The following is a 13,115-nucleotide window of genomic DNA, read 5'->3' on the forward strand; positions in this document are numbered from 1 at the left end:
TGACAGAGGTAGTATGGAAGTAAGACGTGCACTCAACTGATTCTGAAGCATTCAGCTGTCATCACCAATTTATTACCACCACAGCTGAATATAGATGCCTTATCAAAACAATCCTTTTCAAGGTCAGAAAAGCTCTGATAGTCTCATGTTCAGGCAGGCATCATCACTGCAGATTGAAATTAGTTTTGCTGATGTACAAGTTGAATGGGACAGACAACACTCTTGAGTCCTGGCTTGCAAAATCCTCTAACAGAAACATACAGTCAGTCAAAGTCTAGAGGAGGACAAAAAAATAGAACATGCTGGAAAACAGAATTCATGCAGTTTTATAATAAATTAGTATGTTGAACTGTATTTTCTATAGAAATCCAGTCAAGCAGTCTAATAGCAATATTTTAACTTTATCCAATGGCTGTGTGAGTTCTCACAAGTACTACGAACACACAACAAAGAACATTTTGCTCTGGTTGCTGTGCTTCACATAACTGGCAGGATCCACCTGAGGATCTAACAGTACATGTTATAGAAACTCCTGGTACACCATAAAAATTGAATTCATGATTCAAAGAGAATTTATTGCTGAAGGAAGTGGGGTAGGATAAAGACATGAGCTCCAGAAAACACATCTGAAATACTCTCCAAGCCACCTGATCCCTCTTCCAGGTAGTTTGCATTCTTCTGTAATAAAAAAGTTTTATTTGGCCTAGTTGGTATATTTACAGCTTTATTTTCACTATTATGTCTTAGTCTTGATAAATACCATGGAAAAATTTTACCAGGACATTTTGTGAAAACGTTTAATAATCAAGTTTAGTTCTCGTCATTACGGAACTCTAAAAAACACCCACATTTTATGATTTATTCTTCAGATCAACTGCATGAGATATTTTTAATCCATTTAACATACTATTGATATTGCATACGCTATTTTTTTTTATCTGAATATCTCAGTAGTAGGTCAGGGATCTTAAAAAAGGTATATTAAAACAAATTAAACCTTTATTATAATTAATTTATAATTAAATTATATAATTAATTTATAATTAAACTTGTACTACTCTCCAGAAAAAAAAACCCGGATTTACTCAACACAGTTTGCTTTCCATAAAGGCATTTTATGAAGTATAAATATACTTCCATGCTTTAATACTTTAATAATTGAATTTCATATCAGTATTTTATTCAGAAATAAAGTCAGATTAATGAATGTAAAATACTGCCTTTTCTGAATATTGACTCAATATTATCATTCTTTTAGACTCTAGGCAGTGTCGTAATACATATGCACTGACTTTGAATACTTATTCAAAATGAGGATCAGCAAGAGAAATATTTCTTAGCCAGCTCTATAAAGTGGTAGGCTATAAAAATTCTCAATCCAAAAATCCTACATCTTTCCACAAAATGTTAAAAATCTTGGCTACTAATAGATCAAGAATGTTGCAGCATCTTCATGAGACATCAACCTACTTCTTTCCAGACACAAACCAGAAATAATCGGTGACTTCTCTCTTTACACAGGGTTTTTTTAATCTAATAATAGTTAGCATCTGCCCTGTAATAGCTACCTTAGTAGTAGCACAGTTTTAAATCCTGCCTGTTTACCACTGCTCTTGGCCTTGCTACCCAAAGATTTCCTCTTGACTTCTTCAGCATCTTATCCATCTTTTACGCTCCATTGTTGCTTATGTTTTCAGGTTGTTATCTATAATCTGTTTTCCACTTTGTTTATGTTGCCTCTTATTTCTAAATATTTTACTCACTTTCTTACCAAAATAAAATAGATATTCATAAGGAGCTACCATCTAATTATGCAACAGTGGTTTTTTGATTACTTAATAAACTGTTACAGTCCACAATTTCTATTCATATTTCCTACTAGCCTGTGTCTTCCTCATAACAGCTTTGGACAAATGAATTGCTCTGAATTATACTATTACATTATATTAGTATATATATATATTATGTATATTATATTATAATTATACTAATTATACTGTTTCAGGTGCCCTGTCAGTTTCCACTGAAAGTCATTCAGCACATAAGACCTGATTCCTATCCCACGCTCCAACAAAAATAAATCAAATAATCACAACACATTGGACACAGCAGTCTTTATTTATAAGCATTCCTTTCAGCATTTTTGGAAACTATTACTAGATTCTACAATCTAATGATTTTAGCTCATTGTGTAAGTGTCCCAAATTGGGGTGACCACAGCAATGCAACATTTTATTACATTCCATCGGTAATGGAATATTTGCTCAATCAGTAATTCATTATATCCTCTAATGTGATCCACTGATGTATATTGAATTTCTACCAGAAACCTCTTCTCTAGGTTTTGTAACTCATTATCTTGATCCAAATAGATCCAAGATCCTGTGGTTCTGTGTTGTCAATAACTTTAAAAGCAAGTACCACTGCATACCATAAACAGTCACACTCTTCTCAGAAGTTGCCCTGTTGTCCCATTTATAGCTGGAACTAGCAGCAACTTAATTAGCAGCTCTGAAATAATTTAATTGTTGTACATTAAAAAAGAACTATATAATGTCACAAGACACATGGAATGGGTATGAAAAGTAACTGCATTCAATTTAAGAATGAGGAGAAAATTACACTTGCACTCTGAAAAATGTAAAAAGTAAAGTTTATGAAGTGATCAGAATAACAGACAAATATTAAAGGGTCATATAAGTTTGTTAACATGTTTAAGTGATATATATGGGTTAAACTTTATCTTTGTATAGAATTTTTTTTTTAATTACTGGAACTGGAGTGAGAATCAAGGTAAAAAGGGGACCTGGCAGCTATCCAGAAGAGAAGAAATGAGGCAGAACAGACTTCCAAAGAAGAGCCACACTTTTTTCAAAAGGAAGTAGTACTGCTACTTATTACATTAAGTATTATCACAATACCTTGTCATAATATCAGGTACAAAAGAGATATTTTAGTAGGATTTTCTTGATATATGCACAATTCCACTAAATTGCCAAATATTTTACTTTTTTACAATGGTATATTGTTAATAAAATCTGATTTTAGCACCCAACTAAACAAAGTAGTTTCCTTTTAGACACTCTTTGTTTTCAAAAAATAGTTTGCAGAGTATTCACTATTACTATTATTATTATTATTATTATTATTATTATTTCATATTAACATATTTTCCACATCTAGTGCAACCATGCAAGTGCTAATAAATATTCATGATAATTAAGAATGAAGCTGTCATCTTATTCAACAGTGAATGAAGCTATAATAATAGTTGTTAATAGGTGATTCCACTCAATACATTTACTTTTGAAAACAGATATCTTTTACTTTCTCATTTTCTAATTTTTTAAAAACTTTTCATTACAGAGGTATGTAAAATATTGATAGTATGATTTGTTTATCTCCTTATTTCTGTAACTGCTACTTTCACTTTACTCAGTGAAGACATTCCAAAACTCATAGCTGTCTGAACAGAGACTGAATTGCTTCTCTCTTTCATCAATGACATAGGAGTAATTAATTAAAAATAATAGATATTACATTAGATTGATTCAGCCTTTTCCATATTGAGTCAAAAATAAGCATGCAGCTGTGGAAAGAACACCTATATCTTCCTCTTACATTAACCATTCAGTATTAGAGGAAAGCACATTTTCTCCCATGAAAATTTACCATCTGTTCAAGAATAGACAGCATATTTCTTCACAAATGGGTATAGTGATCAGTTTTATACCTCTTTTTCAACAGTTATATCAAAAGGCAAACAGAAAATATAAATCACTTTAATAATAAACTTTAAAAATTAAAATATCTAGGTTTTTAAATAACAGGCACTTTTTCATGAAAACAAATCTTATTTTCCCCTTAGATAAGTTAGTTTATGCATTACTTGTATTTAGTATTTTAAAGCGTATTCAACATTGTTCAGTCTTTTTTCGTAAAGGAAATGATTATGAACTTAGAAACTGAACTGAACATGTGATGATTTCAGACAAATGCTACAGGTCTAAATACTGCTACCTAGAGTGACTTCTCATCTGATGATGACAGAAAGATGTAATGCACATCTATTTAAGGCACTAAATTTCAATCCAGAGTTGAAAGTTATTTTTGAAGGGATAACTATATATGCTTTCTTTTTCCAGTGCATCAAAATTCCCTTACTCTTTACTTTGAATGCTTCAGCCTTCCTCAAACATATCTGAAATCAGCTCACTTCTACAGAAACACAAGAGCAGTAGAGAAGCGGCTGTTTCATGGGCTAGTAAGCAAGAGCCTTCTTTGAAAGTGTACAGTAGTTATATGCTACATTAATAAAATCACAAAATCTTCTGAGCTGGAAAAGACCTGCAAGGATCATCAAAGTTCAGCTCCTGGCTCTGCTCAGAACCATACCCAAGTGTCACACCATGAGCGTTGTCCAAACCTTTCCTGAACTCTATCAGGCCGGTGCTGTGACTACTGCCCTGGAAGGAATATAAGGAAACAATCTTCTACATACTACTCTTAAAAATGCTTTCAATTTTGCAATGTAGAGGCTTGCTTATATAGTATTTCTAAATCAAGAAGCATGTGCCTATGGAAAACGAGGTAATTCACAGTATTAAATAGATTTTAATTATTATATTTAAATGCATTGAGAATTTATTTGCTGCAAAGGAATCTGATATACAACTAACCACTTTCTTTTGGGACCAAGTATATGGCAGCCATATATAAAAAGATGACCAATAAAAGCTATGGAAGTCTTTGAGAGCCTGGGAGAGAGGCAGTGATTCTTTCTCCTCATTCAGACCCGACACCAGAACACTACAGCAACCACAAACATTGTTCTGGAACAGGGAATGCATCAAAGCCTTGCTTAATCTTTTACATTTTGCTTTCAATCAAAAGTACCTTTATTCAGATGAACACTCAAAAGAAAATCAATATTCAAACCTTCACAAATGTCTTGAACTCTGTCACTAGTGAGCAGCAGCTCCTTCTTTAGAGTTTCTGAAACCTGTGTACTCAGTTTAGCCATGTAGTTGTTGAGATGCAGCAGTCTCGAGTTCAGCCATAGAACATTCAGTCTCAATAATTTTGCTCCCTAGTTTAATAAGCTCGAGGTCCTGAAACACATCCACAGAGACACAGCAGTGCTATGATAAAAGCTGATGGGAAGATATGGTAGATTACAAACCACATGAATGAACAAACCAACCTCCCACACCACAGCTGACATCACAGAATATTTCACTTCCAACATATAGTATGTAATTTCCTGGCAAAAACTAATGATTAATTTTCAGTCATTATGTTCATGTTTCAGTATCTAAATTTCAGAAGCGTGACTGAATTACATCAGAGAAACAGATTACAATTCTGCTATGAAAGCTTAAGCTGATGACCTTGCAACTTTTCATTTGAAAGTAAGGTATGAGAAAGTTCCACAGTGGAGCCATCAAAACTCTAATTACACCTATTTCTCCAAATCATCTTTGGCATTGTGATACATCTGCTCATACTGAGACTTCTCTTTCATAGCTACATTAAATCTTTGTTTCATTGAGTCAATGGAAGCTTTTCGTCTTCAGCCAGTGCCTTCACCTGAAATAATGAAAGGCATTGACTGTCAAGATAGAAAATTTCAAAATTAGAACGAAATCAGAACTAAGCATACCTTTATTACATAAAAATACATAACTACAGAAATAATTTTACTGAAGTATCTTTTTCTGAAATTGCAGACTTTAATGGACCTCTGCTGTTGAGCCAGTAGAGATCAGTTTGCAAACAATCTCGTTACATAAAGTTTTGACTTGCATTAAATATAAAGAAAAGCTCTTCATTTGCAGAGCTGTTTGTTCATATATACTTTAAACTTAGAGTAATTGCAAAAGGGAGTAAACGGCAACTTCCACTAATTCTTTTTGTCAGAGATAAAAACATAAATTCAAACTCAGCTGAAAAAATAACTGTCCATTTGTTAATAGTCTGTAAAACTTCTAAGATAATGATTATCTAATGAAAACACTGATTGAGGGTAAAATTAAAAAAAACAATGCTCCTAAATATCGTTCCGCTTTCCTATAGTGCTAAGCACAAAGTTTTCCTGACAATATCGAGTAACAGGGAATTTCTTTGATCTTTTGCTGAAGATAATGTAAAATTTATCAAGCTGATTTTCACATATAATTATCAAAATAATGTATGGAATATGATTCTCTGGAAATGAAGTGCTTAAAATACTCCAAGTACAGCACTAAAGCACAACATTCCATTCTAAAACCGAAACCAAAACCAGGTATTTTTCTCATGTCATACCTTAGCTCCCTTGCTTACTTATGCTTTCACTTTCTGGCTGTGGATTTCTTAATAACACCTTATCTTTAGCATGGAGGGTTATACGGTAGCTCTCTTCGGAGCTGCAAATGCTGTATGACTGCAAGCAGGAATAATGCTTGTGACATTCAGCAAGCACTTGCATTCTAGGCAAACAAAAGCAAACTGGCAGATTGTTTATTTCTATTTTGGGGTTATAAGCTGCATAACCTAACAAACAAACATCATGATCTTTTTCTGGAACTGAAGGCCAAAGTGCAATGCGTAAGGTAGTATTTTTGGAAATATGCTAAACTATATACAAGTTCTCTTACCTCCTGCAAAATCATACTAAAATTTTGCAGGAGAAAATAATTTGCTATAAAAGTCAACCACTACCTACACAGTTAGAATTACTTCAAGCTAAGAACAGTGAATCATTCATAACACTGCAGTAGAAAATAGATTAACATATTAAAGCGTTTAACTACTATAGCCAGGAGAGATGCATGGACTTCATTAGCATATGTCATGTAAAATCACTCTTGTTTCAGGTCTACTATATTTTGTGAACTTACATTGCATAAAACTAAATCCCACTACTTAGAGCATATCCTCACAACTGTGTGTTCTGAATATCTTAATACTTAATTACACCTATAACAAAGATAAATTAAACTATGTTGAATCCATTCAAGCTATCACCATATACTGATTTCATACAAATTATAGTGGAGGGAATTACACCCTTCAATTAACTGTATGTTCTTTGCTTTAAGCAATATATTGATTTAATATGTATAGTGTGTTGAAATAACTTCTGTAAACCCACCAGCTTCTGTTTTTTCGAAAACTAGGAATAGCAAGAAAGAAGTACCTTTCTCTCAAGTCTTTTCGATGTTTCATTTGAGGTTTTCTCATTTTCTTGATTTTCTTTTAGATGAGACCTTAAGTCTTCTATCAAATATCTTTTCATAGTAAAATCCCCCTCCAACTGAGAAATTCTGCAGGGGAAGCTGGACTGCATGTCACTGCTAGAAAATTTGGTTAATATGCAACTAAAAGGTATAAAGGCAGTAGACAATCTATCATGCCTATAGCTCTGCAACACTTTCAAAAATGAAAACTCATGCGGTTCTTGCAATTTACCTGGTTGCCAAGTACTAAACCCAGTTTCAGTCTCTTATTAAAGAGACCTTTTTCTAAATATGCAATATATTTTTTATTTGATTTTTGCTTATCTGAACTGAAATCACAATAATTCTTAAACTATTATCAAGAAAAGGGAAAAGAAAGCTTCTAAACCAAAAAATTCAATTAATTAAATTCCTTTGATGTCTCAAACAATCATTCAAATAGTATTTTTTGCAAAATTATTTTCAAAAGAAAGCAAAATGGGAAAGCCTCCTTTCATCCAACTGAGTAATTCACAGAAACAATTGAAAAAACTCTATCCTTGTGTGTCAGATGAGACAAAATACAAAACCTAGAAATAGCATCAGCTTTTGTCAGAAATTTCTCATAAAACCCCCAAAACTCTCATGCGCTAAAAAGTAATCTTTGTTCAATGAGAAAATAATGCCTTATAAAATGCTTCCACTATTAGAACACTAATTTATATTTTAAATATAAACACAAGCAATACCTAAATATATCCAGATATCTAGATTTTTTTCCAATGAAATCAAAATGAATGGTAGTATGTTCAGGAATACAACACTGTTAATACAATGTCAATATTGTATTAAAAAAAATCCCCAGGAATACAGCACATCTAAAAATTTCTTTATACTCTGTTATTTTAGTTATTATATCTTACAGCTTATGAAAATTATAAAATCTATTTTATAAAGAAAGTATGCTATCCAATAACTATTTTAAATTTAAAATCTTATGGTGGAAAAATTCACTTTGAAACAGAAAATAAACAATCTACAATTTAACCATTTTTAGGGCTCTCTATTTTTCAAATGAAGTATTTTCAGATAAGTGCATTCTTTCTTCAGTTAAAAAAATCAGAAAGGTTAGAGGAGTTAAACTCTTGGGCAGACAAGAAATTCAGATATACTAATAGCTTTGTTATAGTTGATAGAGTAATATAATTGAAGAACAGTATTATATCAGTTACAGCAGGTAGAATAAAAAGTATCAGTTGCATACATGACAATTTTTGGTTTACAAAATGAATAGCAGACCTGAATCAATTCAAATAGAAACAAATACAACTGTCCTTTTGAACTTTATTTGAATATAAGACTAGCTATTTAATCTTATTTAAGCATCTGAACCTTGACATGTCTCTTAGCCCCTAGGCAAGGAATTACTGAATTTGAAAGACTGTGTTTAACAGTGCTGAGGAATTCATTTCGACTTACATCAAGGATAAAGTAGTCTACTCTAGAGTCTGAGTTCTGACTTAAGCTGCTTAATTCTTACTTCCATACAGATACTTCAGCCAGCTTATCACTCTCCAATTTAAAAAAAAAAAAAAACGCAATTTAACCATAAACTACTCCAGTTTTTAAAAAAACAAACCCTGTAACACTATGCAAGACTGCAATAAAGAGAGTACATCGTTCTCTTAAGAATCTAGGAGCAGTTGACGTTGTGGGAATTTCACAGCTGCCACTGGGTGGCACCAGACACAATGGATAGAAGAGGGATCATGCTTGGCCTGTAGTTCGCGAATCCGTTCTTCCTTTTCCAGGACTTGTTTTCTTAGTGACTTAATGGTGGTCGATTGCTTATCGTGATCTCAGTGTTCGAATTCTATATTGAAAATATATTAAAATATAAATAAAGTAGACTGAATGTGATCACAGTCAACAGTAAATTTTGAAAAAAAAAAAAAATCTCAGTAAATTCCCATGTAATTTATGAAGGTTCTTAGAAATGAACTGGTATAAAATGAGCATTCTTACTTTCTAGGAACACTTAAGAAGAAGTACACTCCCTGGAAAATAATATGAAATAATTTTTTCTCCACTGTTCTAATAATGTATGGTTAATAGATGTTCCCTGGGACATGCAAGAACCAATCAGGCCTGTATTTTCTTTTGCATAGCATGGTTAGAATAGCACATAACAGAAGAGAAGTAAAACTGGGTCTGCATTTGAGCTACATCTTTGAATAGTGTAGTTCTACAGCACAAGGAGTCTACATCTATACAGCAAGAATGTCCAATAATTCCTATCATCTTGAGTATTGGGAAATACAAGACAATTTACAAGAGTTGCTGTTTTTTATGTCTCCTGAAATTCAAAGCACAAGACAAAGACATTTTCATTTGTCTGTATTAACACAAATTCTACATTTCAGTAACAACCAGGTATGATCCTAATTTTCAGGCACATGTCATTCCAGTGAAGGACAATTATACAGTTGTTGAGCATTCCACATTTGTATATAATAAGGAAAAAAGTGCCTCTATTCATACAGGCAATTACACATATCATCTACCCAAGATCTAAATTCAGAACATCTGAATCAGTCTACAGAAAAAAAGAAAAAAAAATAATTTAACTAAGTAGCCATCTTAGCAATCTGAGCATATGCATTGAATGCCATTGCTGAAATGGCAGCTCAAATACTCCACAGAGAGCTATTGCAGAACTCCAAAAGGTGTTGCCAAAAGATACACGTTAAGCATAAGCACAAAATATACATGTGCCTATAGGTATACAGATTTAGCCACTGCACTACAGCTTTTTACTGACTATGTAAAAACAATAAGCAAACAGATCAGACATGCTGTAAACAATGATACTTCAGGAGAATTTCTCTGCTCAGTGCAGACTTGTAATGCCTATTAACATAAATGGGAGTATTGTACATAACTCTGTGCACCTCAAGGGGAGTATATATCCTTGTGTGCATAGTTAGATATAAAATATTGTTCTTAATAACTTGTCTAGTCTATTTACTATTATTATAATGTGGGGTATAACCAGAAAATTGTTAAAATGATGTATGCTAGCAGAATATTCCTGAGTTTCCTGAGACCTGTTTGTGGAGCTTGAGTTCCATTAGCTTAAAGCACAGCACCCGGTTTCGTGGTTTACACACCAGACATGAACTTGAGTACTTAGGTGGGCCTCTGCACATGTTCAGAGGCAAAGACATATGCTTATGGTAGTCTGCTTCCAAACTCACCACCCACACTTAACACATTTCTTCCTATTGGCAAAGACACAAGGAGTCATTACACACAACGTAAACAAGCACTGCAAAGACAGTGCTAAGAAAAAAAAATTAACTAACAAGGCCAGGTACTTTGACATTTTGAGCTATAAGGAAAGGTTTTGCTGCTTAGAGATTCAGATATTCAGGAGAATAACTATGTGTCTCATTTTTAAGTCAGCTAGAGAGCCTGGAACAATAATTGAAAACCCTTTGCCAAATTCTTCTGCTAAAAAATGACTTGCAGGACTTAAACTAGCCTTAAATAAAGTTAAGAATTTTAGAAACTTGATTTTAGTTTTTGAGGTCCTTATATTCAAAACTGCCATCCAATTCAGAAACCAGTGAATTTACTCTACTGCTTAGCATTTGAGGTCACAGACTATCTCCATCCTAAATATAGTTTTGCATACATGATTTATTTTTTTCATTAAAAATTTAATATATCTTTAAGAAGGAATTAAAAGTCATGCTAGTATTTTTGATATCAGATTTATATATGCTTGCTAAATATTTCCTCTGCTGCAGAAACAAAAAAAACTCCTTTGATTTTTCATCAATTTGTTTTGCTGTTCGCATTTGGCAGACAAATAGAGTAGGCTCCTAGCACGGGTGTTACTCTTCAGCTATTTAAAAAAATGAATCCCCTTTTTTTATTTTTCCTACTTGCATAGATCTGTTGACTGCTAGATTTCTGGATAATGAAGATACTCATCTAAATGGTACACCCCTAATTAACAGAAATTACCACTCACCAGCAACAGAAGCAGATTAGTCAATCCCAAACCTAAAAACAATACTTAAGAAGACAGTGTGTATGGTTTTAAGAACTCTTTCTCATAATTAAAGAAGATCAATTTATGTGCCTTTTCATGGCTGCTCCCTGCTGGCCTCATCTCTTTATCAATGTGACCTACCTTTACTAATCCTTGAATTCAGATGTTATGCATCCAGTGTGCAATAGCCATGATCTGTAATACCATGATTACCATCAACAGCTAAAAGGTCTGAGCATTACCCACATCTCATGTGCTAGCACAGCTAATCCAGCATTTAGAGTGAGCTATGCTGACCATGTAACACAGCCTTTTCTTCTAGCTGATCCTTTGGCAGACTTCTTGCTTCTGAAAGGTTTCTTCTAGCAGCACAAAGCTGTACCATTTTGACCTTTTCTCTTTCCTCTACTATTTAACAGAAAACAATGGGAAAAAACAACTTGAAGACATACTGTTGCAAATATATTTCCTCCAGTGAGAAGAGAAGAAGAATTAATATGTTTGAGCCAGGCCACCTGCTGAGAAAGCTTTCAGAACAACACAGTCCAGCCTCTGCACATTCACATGCAACAAAATCACCCGAGACTGAAAAGTGAAATCATCTACCAGTCAGTATTTTCCTACCAACTAATGCACAAACACACAAATGAAAAAAAAAAAAGTCTCTCTGAAGACAAAGACAATCCAGTAGCTCAAATTCTTTGCTTCTCTTTCACAGACAGCTACTGCTTTTCTCCTTCTTAAAGGAAGAAAGGAATCAACTGAATTCTCATCAAACTAATTCCACAGCACATTCCAACAAGATGTACTTTATCATTGTGCAAAAACCCAGCAAGACTTCTTGTCTGGCCTATTTGCTCTGCAGAAATCATTTTAGAACTTTTAGTTCTGTCTATGACTACATTTCTATTTACCATCAAAGGCAATTCAACACTTAAGCTACTAATCATTGTCTACGAAATGATAGGTGCATGGGAGTTTATGTATGTCTGCTTGACCCAGTTATGAACTACTGCTCATACCAATTATCCTCAGCACTAGATAATCCATTCTGTCACCTTTAGTTTGCACTGCAGCTGTTTCATCTCTAAATCAGTGTTCTTTGAAGGAGCTGGTGTAGCTTCACTCTTGCCAGCAGTTTGAGACAGATGTTCCCTCAACTTTAATTTTCCTTGTAAATCTTCCTCCTCCTGTTGCCACTTGGCCAGGTTGAGGTCAACACCTGTTTTACAAAGAGAATAAACAATCAAAAATTCATCCTAAATATATTTTTGCTTGATCATATGAGATGTTTCTCCAGTTCAGCATTCAAGAGGAATGAAGCTATATATATTACGTGTAATTACATTGCATAGCTGTTGGTTGAATTCTCTAGTACAGAAAAAGATCAAATCAGGCAGAAAAAAAAATCTACTACCACTGAAAACAAGCAATTATTTTAAGGCAAAATAATTCAGTTTTGACTGAATATGTTGCTGTTCTAACCATGAGAAACAAAAATTATCATACAAAACTGTAACAGCAGTTACTGTTGAAACATGTTTATCTAGAGCCTCCCTGGAATTCAGCAATTATTTCTACACAGAACATGAAGAAATACCATGGTGTCTCAGACAACAGTGTGAATTAAGGGTAGTTAAATGTCAAATCTGTTATAATGGTGACCACTGTAAGCTCACTTGAAATGCTGTGTTGACAACTGCTATAAAACATACACCCTTCTCTTGGCTTTTGTTTTGATATTTGTAGGGCTTGTAGAGGTTAAAGCCATGTGGACCAGCTGCACTAAACATCTCCTGGTTGGCTGGTCTTTACCTATGTGTTATTTCATCCCTTTCAATATATGCACCATAGCC

At 33.5% G+C, this 13,115-nt stretch overlaps 1 protein-coding gene across 1 annotated transcript in view; it reads right to left on the reverse strand.

The window, feature by feature from the left end:
• Positions 1 to 13,115, reverse strand: part of CNTLN (centlein) — a 197,961-nt gene that overhangs the window by 21,681 nt on the left and 163,165 nt on the right. Inside the window, 8 exon segments of the mRNA XM_088054637.1 lie at positions 4,945 to 5,018; positions 5,020 to 5,111; positions 5,462 to 5,568; positions 5,571 to 5,589; positions 7,181 to 7,307; positions 8,973 to 9,049; positions 9,052 to 9,072; positions 12,318 to 12,481. Coding sequence (XP_087910763.1) covers positions 4,945 to 5,018; positions 5,020 to 5,111; positions 5,462 to 5,568; positions 5,571 to 5,589; positions 7,181 to 7,307; positions 8,973 to 9,049; positions 9,052 to 9,072; positions 12,318 to 12,481 — 681 coding nt within the window.

The sequence above is a fragment of the Pseudopodoces humilis genome, chromosome 4 (assembly GCF_049639895.1).
Source record: "Pseudopodoces humilis isolate 2021_Gansu_Grassland_sample_001 chromosome 4, ASM4963989v1, whole genome shotgun sequence".
NCBI lineage: Eukaryota > Metazoa > Chordata > Aves > Passeriformes > Paridae > Pseudopodoces > Pseudopodoces humilis.